This window comes from Miscanthus floridulus, chromosome 7 (genome assembly GCF_019320115.1).
Source record: "Miscanthus floridulus cultivar M001 chromosome 7, ASM1932011v1, whole genome shotgun sequence".
In the NCBI taxonomy this organism is placed as follows: Eukaryota; Viridiplantae; Streptophyta; class Magnoliopsida; order Poales; family Poaceae; genus Miscanthus; species Miscanthus floridulus.
The window spans coordinates 20,043,233-20,057,058 of NC_089586.1; the positions used below are offsets into that span (position 1 = coordinate 20,043,233).

Consider the following 13,826-nt stretch of genomic DNA (forward strand, 5'->3'; position numbering starts at 1 on the left):
ATATTATCTAGAGTATGAGAGGGTTGTGAGGAACAACACAGGTCCTGTCTTCGTTACATATGAAGAGGAAGTTTTAAGTCAGGGAGAATCGAGTTCTTCTGGACTTCGTGGCAAACGGCGTGTAGAGCTTGCATTTGCTCAATTTGCATCACATAACTCGAGTACTCGCTCAGAAAGATCAGAATTGGATATTTATTTGGATGATCCTAGAGTAGTTGTGAGACCGACAGAGAACTTTAATGTTCTAGCATGGTGGAAGAAAAACTCGGATGCCTATCCTATCTTGTCTTTGATGGCCAGAGACTTCTTGTCTATTCCTGTTAGCACAGTGTCCTCAGAATCTGCTTTTAGTGCTGCTGGGAGGATACTTGGTAAAAATAGGACATCTCTCTCTCCAGAAACACTTGAAGCGTTAGTCTGTGCGAAAGATTGGTTGATTGGCTTTAATGATGTAGAAGAAGGTAATTGTCATATTTCAGATAAATATTGCAAAGCCAATTTTATTTACAATAGTGGTTTAATATGTTTGTCTTGTTCAATGCAGGTCAACCAATGACTGGACAACGTATGTTTGAATCAGACGAAGAAGATGATGATTGACAGGTTAGTGCCCTAGCTGTTGGTTCACTAGGAATGTTGTCATATTCATTGTTTAAAAAACAACTTAATTAGACCCTTTATTTGCATGATTGATGTTTGCTATATGCAATTGATCTTCCTTGTCCACTTAGTTTTTGTGTTACTAATGCTAGCGTCACTGTTACTAATGTTCCATTTATTATTTCGCCAATTTCTAGAATATTGAACTGTGTTTTCTGCTTGAGATAAATTTCATTCATTGTCTTATACAGGACCTCTAAGATGTCAATATGAAGGGAGACCTGTAACTTGTGTATAGATTAGGGCTTAGTTTCTTGTTCCATATTTGTTTGGAGTTAGAACTTAGAAGCAAGGCTTCTCATGGCATCTCTGCAAGAATCCAATTCCCTGTGTTTGAAGCGGAAGCTTGTTGATGACTGCACGTCAAAAGACTGCAAATCTCGTCGTGTCAAATCTGAGAATGGGCCCTCATTCGATTCATTTGCTAAATGGAACATCTTTGAGCATAGTTGACACTTGACACAACTCAAGCTGTCATTTTTTAGCATGGTTGACACTTGACACAACACCTGTGGTGTTCTTCTTTGTTTTGCGTTCTTTGCTTGCTATATATTAGTTAGTTTCTTCTTGAATTTAGGATTGCAGCTGGTATTTCGGCAGTTGGAAACTGGTAGCTTTATCTTTGAGCAAGGCTGAGATGTAATGATTCAATACCCTTGTACTGAATGATGAGTCTTAAGTGAAGTAAGGTATCACTTTAGTATATTATATTTTATTTGTGAAATGCAGGCAGGCACTAGCGCTCTGCACTGCACCTCCGCCTGGGAATGGATCGTGACACTGCACAAGGATTGGGCCCTAATACTGTACAAGGATTGGGCCCGAGGATCTAGATATGAGTGGATTGGAGCAGGGTATAATTTAAAACGAGCAGGGCTGGATCGGACTATCCTCCATAAAAAAGGATTTGGATCAGGATCAATTTATTGCTAAAGTATTTAGGATTGGGGTGGGGTTGGGAGTGGATCACGATCCATTCCCAGGCGGAGCCACAGCTCGCCACGGTCGCGAGCGGCGAGAGCGACGGTGCGACAGGCTCGTCAGCCAACAGGAAGCAAGTGCACACTCCCACTCCCGCTCGCCGCGGCCGGTGGTGGCGGAGGCGGTGGCGGCGGCGGCGGCCATGGCGGAGCTGCGGCACTCGACGGCGGCGCGCGCGTCCAACTCCCCCGCCAAGCGCGACTCCGACGCCTCCGCCGCGTCGTCCCCCTTCCTCGCCTCACCCTCCACCCACGGCAGCCGCGGCGGCGGCGGCGTCGACGACGACGGCAAGGACGCCCACCGCTCGTCCCCTCTCGTCTCGCACCACCACCACAAGCGCGCCCACCTGCTGACGTCCCCGTTCCGCTCCCTCCTCGCACTCGAGGACCCCAGGTCCCCCGCTGTCTCGTCCTCCTACCGGATCCTGCTTGCCCTCCTCGCGCTCCTCCTCGCCGCCGGGATCTTCTGCGCGCCCTTGCTCTGGTCCCGCCTCGTGAGCTCCTGGCCCCTCCCATGTCTTCCCAATGCCATTCAATTGGTGCTCGTCAGGATTCCGATTTGCCACTGACATTCTGTTGATGTTGTTGTTGTTGCCCGTCTGATCCTAGAACACGCCATACTTGTGCCACAAGGAGGGGATCACGCTCCACTGCCCTGAGGTGAAGTGTGCTTCATTGCTCCAAGGGTTTTGGGACTCGTGCTCGCTTCAGGAACATTTGGTCTGAAGATTTTCTGCTTTGGGTGCAGACGAAGGAACCCCCATCTCTATGGGAGAATCCACGTGCTGCCACTACATCTTGGAAAGCCCTGTGCAGAGCGACGCAGCTGTGAGCCCTCAGGCGAGTATACCTTTCATGCTTGCTTCTTAAAGAGAAAAAACAGCAATGTAGCATATATTGCATCCCTAATTTATTCATAACCCTGATCACTTTGAGGTCAATAATCTACATTGTGCAAATTTCAATCTCTCAGAACTAGTGTTTATTGATCTGGTGCAAAGACTGAATTTCCTATGTCTCAGGAACTCGTCCAATTGTTATGTGCAGTTTCATGTTAGATGATAGATTTATGAGACAGCACATCTAACATCTGTTTCCTTTCATGACTGGGTCCTGCTAAGTGATGATATCATAAATTTCTATATCATGCATATGTCCTATCAGTGAATGAAACCTCTGGGTATATTTTTATCCATGCCGAGGGAGGACTAAACCAGCAACGCATAGCTGTATGTATGCACTTCTGTCCCTCAGCCTTGCTCACCTAGTTGTGTGTGAGTGCTAATTGCAATATACAAGCCTAGGTTTGCTTCTTTTCCTGTTAGCGTGGTTGCTGCTCATTGCTCAAGAATAACTATAATAACCCTTCAATATAGGCTTGCTATTTCTTTTGATAATGTGTGTTTTCTGTGACCTGCTAAAGCTGGTTTCAGATGAAATTTCTGTTTTTAAATACAGAGTCTGGTTCTCCCTTAGCAGACCTTGCCAGTTTCTTGAGCTTGTCCATTAGTTTTCTAAATGGAATAGGGTTTTAGTCACTTCTCTCAAAAGGAAACAATTCGAATTTCAGTTATCTGTTGTTTTTGCAGATATGTAATGCTGTTGCAATTGCTAAAATAATGAGAGCAACACTTATTTTGCCTGTTCTGAAGCAGGACCAAATTTTGAAAGACCAGTCGTAAGTATTATTTCCTGTCACAGATTCTAATGTATACTTCTTGTCTATTTCCTCGCCGATATTTAATAGGTAATTGTATCATATAAAATCTTGTTAACTAAAACTTAAGCTTTCCATAAACTGAACATAACTTTTGACTAGAATGTTAAAAATGAACAGATCTGTCTTTCATCAAACCTGCAATCTTGTTTGGGTTGTCAAAACTAAGACGACTATTTTAGGTCTTACTTTCATTGAAACATTTGCTCCAAATATGTGTAATGGAATTTTGTTAGCTTAAACGCCTTGTAACACCGAATGATTTTGCATACTATCATCTATAGATGATTGTATCTGTCATTCTATTTCCGACTGACACATCAAAGTATGCTTCTAGAACTGGAAGTCAGTGCTTCATTTCTCATGTTCTCCTGTGATTGTAGTATTGTCCTGTCATATAATGTCCTTCGATGAGGAAATCTGCTATGATGCTTCAGTGCTTTGGTAGTGAACTAGTGATTACTGGGACAACAAACAAAAAACATATGTGCTAGTTGATCGGACCAAATGCAGATCAATGTAATTTCACCTGAAAATCCATCACCGTTCTTACGTAGTTTAATTTGTAGTTGATAAACAGACAAGAAAGGTAATAAACTATGTTAATTTTGGATGGAAATGTATCCAAACCACTTTACGGATTATACTGATGAGAATCAACAGATAATTGAATCATTTGGCATATTTGAACTAGTTCATGTAGCCACAAGGACAGGAATTCCCAATATCATGCATATTTGGTATGAATGTTTCTTGGTCTCATACTGACCATCGTGTACTGAAGTAAATTCCCTTGAGCACTTTCACATGATATCACCTACTTAAATACACTATTTGCTTTCTGCCAGATTGTCTTGGTTCTTAGAACGTATATCTTCTCTGCAGGAAATTTGAAGACATCTTTGATGTTGATCATTTTATAAATTATTTGAAGGATGATGTACGGATTGTCCGAGATATCCCTGACTGGTTCACAGAGGAGGATGAACTGTTTACCAGTATAAAGTAGGTGTTTTTTACTCTGTTTTAATTACCTGAAGCTTTCAGAAAATGATATTGCAACATGCAAGATACTGTTGGCAATGAAGGATGTATTAATATTTGGGTACTTTATATCATCAGGAAAGTTTATGGTTTTGCTGGTATTATCTCAATAGGGTGGGAAATTTAAAGAACCTTCATGTCCCTATATATGACATATATCTCAACTGCCCATGCATTCTTAGCTTTTGTTTTGAACCAGTCTTTCCTTGTTTTCTTTCCACCAAATAAAATCTCGATGAGTTATGACACAACTGTTTGGTTATATCATGTCATTTTTGCAGTCCAGTTTAAAATCAGGCCAATTGAGCAATGTTATCAGGTATAACTGTTTGGTTATATGGTAGTAGGAACCAGGAGGGAGAGGAAGTCTTAGACTTCGCCGTAGCTTTTGATCTAATGATAGCTAACACTTTCTTCCGTAAGAGATAGTCCCATTTAGTGACCTTTAGTAGCGGTCAGTACTCTAGTCAAATCGACTTTGTCCTTACAAGAAGGAGGGATAAACAAACATGCATAGACTGTAAGGTAATACCTGGAGAATGTGTGGTCGCTCAACACAAGCTGGTGGTGGCTGACTTCCGCTTTCTGGTGTAAGCTCGTGGGAACAAACAAGCCAGGGTTGCTAGAACGAAGTGGTGGAAATTAGAAGGGGAGACATCAAAGGTCTTTAAGGAAAAGGTCATTGAAGAGGGCCCTTGAAATAATAAAGGCGATGCAAACAACATGTGGGAGAAGATGGCAACATGCGTTCGGAAGGTTGCTTCAGAGGTGCTTGGAGTGACCAAAGGGAGTGGATGCGACTCGAAAGACACTTGGTGGTGGAATGAAGATGTGCAAAAGGCTATTAAGGAAAAGAAGGGGTGCTATAAGCGCTTGTATCATGACAAGTGTGCAAACAACATAGAGAAGTACAAGGTGGCAAAGAAGACTGCAAAACGAGCAGTGAGTGAGGCAAAGGGGCGGACCTATGAGGACCTTTACCGACGTTTGAGTACGAAGGATGGAGATAAGGACATTTATAGGATGGCCAGGGCTCGCGATAGGAAGATAATGGACTTCAACCAAGTCAAGTGCATAAAGGATGAGAGAGAGCAGCTCTTGACGAAGGAGGATGAGATCAGACATAGATGGCAAGAGTATTTTGATAAATTGTTCAATGGTGAGAACGAGAACACCATCGTTCAGCTGGACGACTCGTTTGATGACACTAACAGACGCTTTGTGCGGAGGATTCAAGAATCGGAGGTCAGAGAAGCCTTGAAAAGGATGAAATGGGGCAAAGCGATGGCCCTGATGGTATCCCAATCAAGGTGTGGAGATGTCTCGGGGATATAGCTAAAGTATGGCTAACCAAGATGTTCAACAATATCTTTCGATCGAACAAGATGCCTGAGGAGTGGAGAAGAAGCATATTGGTACTAATCTACGAGAACAAGGGAGATATCCAAAGTTGTACTAATTATCGGGAACTTAAGTTGATGAGCCACAATATGAAGTTATGGGAGAGAGTCATCGAGCAGCTCCTGCGAGGAACGACGCAGATATCAACAAACCAATTTGGTTTCATGCCCGGAAGGTCAACCACAGAAGCAATCTTCTTAATAAGACAGGTTATGGAGCGGTTTAGAGAGTAGAAGAAGGACCTCCACTTTGTTTTCATTGACTTAGAGAAGGCTTATGACAATATACCAAGAAATGTTATGTGGTGGTCTTTGAACAAACATAAAGTCCCATTAAAGTACGTGACCCTCATCAAGGACATGTACAACAATGTTGTGACTAGTGTTCGAACAAACGATGGTAACACAGATTACTTTCCGATTAAAATTAGACTTCATCAAGGGTCAGCCTTAAGCCCGTATCTCTTTGCCTTGGTAATGGATGAGGTTACCAGGAACATACAAGGGGATATCCCTTGGTGTATGTTGTTCGCTGATGATGTAGTGTTAGTGGATGAAAGGCAGGCGGGAGTAAATAGGAAACTAGAATTATGGCTGCAGACCCTTGAGTCTAAAGGTTTTAGATTGAGCAGAACTAAAATCGAATACATGAGATGCGACTTTGACAGAGTTATACAGAGGAGGGAGATGTGAGTTTGGAACATGGGCGGACACAGTACGTGGACATGGGTGTACATACAGATGTACACCCAATAATTTTGAGACAAAATTTACAGCTACTATGCATATATACATGTATAATACATGTAAGTAGACCAAACTCCGTATATTTGATCCAAGAAAGTGTTAAAAGGCTAGTTTCTTGCCTCCTCCCGTGCACCATCTAGCTAGGCCGGCCTGCTAGCCCAAGAAGGAAAGTCACGGAGGGAACCAGATTACCAGAGCACCGTGGTCGCCTCCAGGCTCTAGCGCTCGTCGCCCCCTGCTGCATCGTCTCGAACAAAAAAAATCCCCTTCCTAGTTCCTCGCTTGCGTTGCGCCGCCGCCTATGGCACCACCAGGCGCCGGCGGGCGCCGGACGGCTGCCGGTCGCCGTCACGCGGATCTGAGCTCAGAGGACGAGATGCGCCTAGAAGAACCTATGGCCGGCGTGGAGGCATCTGAAGCGGAGGCTACGATCGGCTTGGGGGAAGATATCGCAGTCGCCGAGGACGAGATGGAGCAAGCCACACTGGCGCCGCACCCACACGCAGACGCAGCGGCAACAGTTCAAACAAGTTCAGAGCCACAACCACCACAGGTTGGTGTTCTAGACATCTAGCCCTCAGTAGACAGTATTAGTTCATCTTTGATTGGTTGTTGCAAATTTGCAATTGATTCATATTTGTTTAATTAAGCATATATATATTTAATTGCAGGGATTCAGTCAAGTAAAGAGATTAAAAGTTGTTGATTTGAAGTCTTTGTGGACTAGAGCAGCAAAGAGAACAAAACCATCTATAGCTAGTAACTCGACACCGATATTGCAAACAGTGGAACCAGAGGTAGCAAGCACAGAGCCTCAAGTTATGGGAGATGCAGTGCCAATAGCGGTAATACAAGAAGATCAACATGAGGGAATTGATGATGAAATTGATGATTATGATATCAATGAAGAGGCATTTTATGATGTTAACTGACTTCCACATGATCCTGGGGAGAGGATTCCCATATCAAGTTATAATCCCAATAATCAAGCTGACGTGAGAAAAAGATATATTGCATTGGGGGCATGTCAACCTCGAGGACATGATTTTCCAAGAAAATATATTGGAGGTTTGTACCTAGTTGGTTTGATACATATGGTTGGCTTGAGTATAGTGTAAAACTATTTGCTGCATTTTGCTTTATTTGCTATTTGTTCAAGAATAAAACAGCTAAAGGTGGGAATAGTTTTGTGAATGGAGGCTTTAGGCTTTGGAATCATACAAGTAAATTTGACAAACATGCTGCTTGCAAGTCACACCGTCTAGCTCAAGAGAAATTTGATTCCTTCTCTATAACTGGAACATCAATAGCAAACAATTTAGTGAAGCGAACCACGGAAGAGAAAGTTATGTACAAAACACGTTTGAGTTATTCACTTAAGTGCTTGAGGTTTCTTTTGAGACAAGGGTTAGCATGTCGTGGTCATGATGAAAGTGAGGGGTCTCTTAACAAAGGAAATTTTCTAGAAGTTCTCAATTGGCTAGTAGAAAATTTTGAGGATGTTAACAGGGTTGTTCTAAAGAATGCTCCAAAGAACAACAAGCTGACATCTCCTAGGATACAAAAAGAGCTCATCAACTGTTGTGCAAAAGAGACTAAAAAAGAGCTCGTCGAATAAATTTGTAATGTTCCTTTATTAGTTGAGACTTCAAAAATATTGTATGTATTAATTAATTGTACTAATGTACTCTGCTCTAGTTCTAGTACTGTTTGCTTTGAATTGATGGACATTTAGCTTTACATACGCCACAATGGTTTGGTTCGACATGTGTGTCGGGGGCCTAATACCGGGGTACCCAATGAGGTGGAACTAATAACCATCGAACGTTGACGCTTCCGGTCAGACAAGAGCGCTACTACGCTTCTTGCTCGAACGGCGGAAGATTGGCTCCGCCTCGCCCGACCCCTGAGGGCTGGCTCTGCCTCGCCTGACCCCGAGGGCTGGCACTGCCTTGCCCGACCCCTAAGGGCAGGCTCCGCCTCGCCCGACCCCCGAGGGCTGGCTTCGCCTTGCCCGGCGTCCAGGGGTGGGCTCCACCTTGCCCGACGTCCGAGGGAGGGCTCCACCTCGCCCGACGGCCGAGGGTAGACTCCGCCTCACCCAACAAGTACGTCCTACGCCTTCATAAGGATGAGCACAGGGTACGACATGACATTTGAGTCAACCGCCATACTGAGGACCATGTCCTACACGCCTGCAGGAAGGTACCGTCAGGATACGATGGGATGGGCGCTTTAGACCATTCCAGCATTACAGAGTCCAAATAGTGTTGTAGGCGCCGCCTTCAGCTCTCAGACACGGAACTCGACACAGGCATACGACAACCACTACGGTCCAGAAAGAGACTCGCGCCCTCTACAGTAACGGGTGTACTATCACCACACCGTGGTCTGAAAGGAACGACGCCTGCTCGATAACCCCTTGGGCCCGCCACTCCGATCGGAGCACTCGTTTCGGCCTCCAGCCGCTTTCGGACGCCCTTTCCGATCGGAAAGCCTTGCCCAAGGCGCTACTTCCGACTCCGACCCCGTGTCCCTTCGACCGGGGCTCGTAGGAACCAGAAGACGTGCGGAGAAAGGCAAGACAAGGCTCACAAGTCAAAACCACTGTACCAGAGACCATACCCTGCGTGGAGCAGTACTCTACAGCCACCCTAAACATTCTACAGTGACATCGACAGTGTTGTAGGTGCCTACCATTATTTGGTACCCGCCGGTATGGGCAGCGCCTACCATTATCTGGTACCCACCGGTATGGGCAACAAGGCTTGGTAGACATGGACAACAAGGCTCGGTAGCGTACGCACCCTTTCCCTCTCACTTGTAAAGTCGTCCCCTTCATCTATAAAAGGGGATGTGCTTCCTCCAATAAGGGGGACCGACTCGGGACGGATGAGTTGAACACACACGACACTTCATACACAGCAGAGTAGCGACCAAGCTCTCAGCACCCTTTTCGATCAATCCATCAGAGTTTTGGGACTCGTCCCTGTCTCGACAGTTTTGTACCCCCTACTATGAACCATTTTCGGTACTAATAACACGAGCAGCAGCAGCAAACTGGACGTAGAGACATTCAGCCCGAACCAGTATAAACCTCGTGTCCTTTAGTGCACCATCCGGGCCTAACGCGCAATAATCACAAATTTACTAGCCGGTGTTTATTCGAAACACCGACAGTTGACGCGCCAGGTAGGGGCCTTTGCATGTTCCAAATCAGGCATCGGATGGCTAACCACGCAATCAGCTGGGTCCCGGGCGCACACGTGCGTTTTGGTGACCTAGACTTCATCGTCACACTGGGAGGAGAGTTGGCGCTGGCCCACGCGGCTGTCCAGTCTCCCCCCCCCCCCGCCAACTTCAGCTACCGGAGGCTTGAGGGCCAGCCCAGCGTCTCTCGTGGACTCCAACCGTCCAGGGAGGCCCTGCGTCGCATCACCCTCTCTTCGGAACGCTCCACCCGGGGCGCCTCGACGACGTTTCCGTTCGGTCTCCGCAACACCACGATGACCGTTAGCCACCTTGTGGCCCAGCGCGCGATCCCATTTCCCGCGAACAACGAGTTTGTGGGGATGATCGAAAGTGTCACAGAGTCCCTCCACGGCCTCCTCACGGAAGACTCAGGGTCGGACTCTAGTTCTGACTCCGGTAGGGGGAGCCACCATCCCTCTCGGGAATGCTTCATGGCAGAAACCCCCGAGGGACACGTCGAAAGCGCCTCCTAGGTGGAGGTCATTCTGACAGGCAACCTCGGCGACGGAGCCGAAGGAGGAGCAGCGGCCACACTTCATGTAGGGGTGGAGCAGCTGGAAGCTCGGAAGCGAGAAATAGACAAAGCCGGACAACAGCTTGTTTGGGAGTACAAGAAGATCGACGAGGAGATCAGGCGCCACAGAGATGGAGGGTGCGCACACGCCGCGGCCCGCGACGTGAACCGAAGGATCATCACCGACGATGAAACCCTTCCTCGCTTTGCTCGTGCGAGCCAGAACATCGCCGTCGCGACGACCCTGCTTCATGGCCTTCTAGAGGCCGCCATGCCTGAGGATCGTCGGGTCCATCGCGAGATTCGCACGCTACTTGAGCGTGCGGCAGCACAGCAGGCAGAGAGCTCGATGTCTCGGCGACACGAGCCCGACGCCAGCTAGCGTACCCCCTCGGTGCGTCCCGCCAGGGACGCGTCCGTCCACCAAGCGTCACAAGGCGGCGGGCAGCGCGATGCGGTCCCAGTACATCAACGTCTCGGCCACAACCATGATGCGCGCAGCACCATCTATAACAACCCAAAAATCCACACACCAAAAATCACAACTACAAAATTTTTGCTGTTACCCCATGCAATGTTGAGTGACATCTGTAGAAGCCAACCCTAGGTGTTGCATTAGAAGTAACCCAACTATATAATTTTATGAGCATGGCATGTCATTTATTATTATGTTTATTTAAATACTGACAAATGAAACATAGCATACATTGTTAACTCAAATGGTGATTTGGATTTTCATTTGTTTTATGTAATGCCTAACAACTCCTTTAAAGAAATAAACCATAAAATAATTATTAGTCAAAACAAAGAATAAATGTTTAAAGAGGAAACTATTTCCATTTTTGTATAACAAAACTACACTTATTTTTGTTATACAAAATAGCTAAATAAATTCCTAATATATATATAAAAGAATGTTGTGGGCCTCATATCTAAAACTCCAATGAATAAGGTACACCAATTTTGAATTCAAATTTCAAATCAATTTGAATTTAAACAAAGGAGAAGAGAAGAAAAACAAAAAAAAGGAGAAAAGGGAGGAGCTAGCCCAAGCAACCGATCGGCCCAGCCTGCCTTTTTCCTCCAGCCGGCCCAGTTCGCTCACCCGGCTTCACTGGCCCATGTGCAGCCGCAAGTAGGCCTGGCCGACCACGCGTGGCCCACGCAGCCAGCCTGCACGCCCTCTCCGCCGTTGTTTTCCCCGCGCTAGCTGACGGGTGGGACACCCTCGTCATCCCCTTCCTTGGTCCCCTCCTCTGCATCCGGAGAAACAGAGTGCAGATGCCGTGGGGAAAAAGATCCTGTCACAACCCAAAAATCCACACACAAAAAGTCACAACTACAAAATTTTTGTTTTAGCCCTATGTGATGTTGAGTGACACATGTAGAAGCCCAACCCTAGTTCTGAATTGGATGTGACCCAACTAGGTTAAAATCATAAGTATAGTTTGGTTTTATGCCATATGAGTAATTAAATTTCTAAATAAATAAATCATGCATGCATCCTTAGACCCACTTGTGATTTAGATTCATTTGCCTTATGTGATGTTTAACTAACTTACTATTTATGATAAACCCTAACCAAATTGGCAACAAATAAAAGAGAAGGAAATAGGAAAGAAGAGGGGGCAGCAGCAGCCCAGGCCTACTCGGCCTTGCGAACCAGCCTCGCCTGCCCTTTCACGTGCGTAGCCCACGAAGCTGGCCCAGCATCGCCGCCCGCACGGGCACAGCCGCTGACAAGCCGAGCCCGCGCGTCAGCCATCACGCACAGCACGCAACCACATCACGCCAAGCGCCTGACGACCCGACCCCGCTTGTCAGCACAATAGCATCTTTTTCCCCTCGCCCACGCATTCTCCACCACGCGACCGGGAGTCGACCAGCATGGCAGGCGCGGGCCTAGGGTCACGCAAATTGCATGACCTTGTTCCCTTTGTGCCACGCCTACGCAACCGCACGAGAGCCGTCGGATGCGCCGCACGTATCACCACCGCCCGATCACCGTTCGCCATTGGAGCCCTTGGAGTTCGGCTATAAAAGCCAACGTCCGTGAGCCCTAACCCTCAGCCCGATCGTCGCCGCCGCTGGTGGCACAGCACCACACAGCGTCAAGCCGAGAGAGAGAGAGGAGGGAGAAGCAAGGCGGAGAAGGAAGCCGATGCGGGGAGGACCTCGTCGGAACTAGGAGCGCCGCCCCGATCAGCTACAGCGACGTAGCTGCTCGGCACGGCACTGCATCGCCTCATCACGGCCTCGCCTCGCCACTGCACCGCCATCCTACCGCCATGAACCCTGCGGTGAGCCATCTTGCTGAGACCACCTCCCTAGCCAAATGGAACGTGCACCGCCATGATCGAAACCTTGCTGAAGCTTCGAGCTCCGGCCTAGCCCAACTGGTTAGCTTGGGAGACCACCATGGCCATGCTTGCCGAGACCCAGGACGCGCCGTGCGCGCTGCCATCAGCCAAACAGAGGACCCCAGCCATGACGAGAGTCCCACTGCGCTCACCTTAGCCAAGGAAGAAGCCGCCGGAGCCCTGCGTTGCCGCATCGCACCTTGTCGGAGCGCCACCGTCTCTGCTTTGTCCCCATCACCATGACCGGAGCCACTGGGAGTACTAGGTGCTCCTCCAACACACCCACCGTGGCCGTAGAAGCACCATGGAGCTCGCATGCTCCTCCAATTGGGCTCTCGCTACCACTGCAGCCCTGTCCATGCACACTTACGAACCCACGCCGTCGTTCACCATGGCCGGGACCCTATGAAGCCCCAGCCGCCACCTTGACCCCACCGCTACACTCACCGAGGTATGGGGAAACTATTGCCTACCCTAATCGGACGCTAGCGCCGACCACGACCTTGCCGACCACGACCACGCCGACCACGTCCCGAGCAGCTCCGTCGAGCAGCGCCGACCACGACCTTGTCGACCACGACCTCGCCGACCATGTCCCGAGCAGCTCCGCCGAGCAGCGCCGACCACAACCTCGCTGACCACGTCCCGAGCAGCTCTATCGAGCTGCGCCGACCATGACCTTGTCGACCACGACCTCGCCGACCACGACCATGCCGACCATGTCCCAAGCAGCTCCGCCGAGCAGCTTCGACCACGACCACGTCGTGCACGTGAACCAAACCCTGGGAAGGAGTAAGTGGACCAAGTCCATCATAGACCGGCTCTACGGTCTATGGACCAACGCAGGCGGGTTCACCATGAACCGCGCCTCACATGCGCCCGTGGACCACGGCCCGTTAGTGGCCCAGTATGACGATGTGGCCGCACCAGCGCATGCCACGTGGCGGGCCAACCCTGGCCCAAATCCGGGCCCAACCAACCTAGTCGAGGCCTGGCCTGTATTGGCCATTGACCGGTCAACATTGACCGTTGACCGAGACCACATGTCAGTGACTATGACCCGTTGACCGTTGACTCACCCGTTGACTTGACGTTGACTTTGACCGGACCCACCTGTCAGTGACCCAAGAACCCATGGTCCCACCTGTCAGT

The 13,826-nt window shown here is 48.2% G+C and overlaps 1 protein-coding gene across 1 annotated transcript in view; it reads left to right on the top strand.

The window, feature by feature from the left end:
- The first annotated feature begins 641 nt into the window (after positions 1-641).
- The window catches only part of LOC136466684 (protein PECTIC ARABINOGALACTAN SYNTHESIS-RELATED-like), a 52,968-nt gene continuing 39,783 nt past the window's right edge, over positions 642-13,826 (top strand). Inside the window, exons 1-5 of the mRNA XM_066465169.1 lie at positions 642-2,134; positions 2,250-2,300; positions 2,389-2,480; positions 3,230-3,318; positions 4,243-4,362. Of these exons, the coding sequence (XP_066321266.1) occupies positions 2,409-2,480; positions 3,230-3,318; positions 4,243-4,362 (281 nt within the window). The 5' untranslated portion in view covers positions 642-2,134; positions 2,250-2,300; positions 2,389-2,408. The remainder of the gene's footprint in view (positions 2,135-2,249; positions 2,301-2,388; positions 2,481-3,229; positions 3,319-4,242; positions 4,363-13,826) is intronic.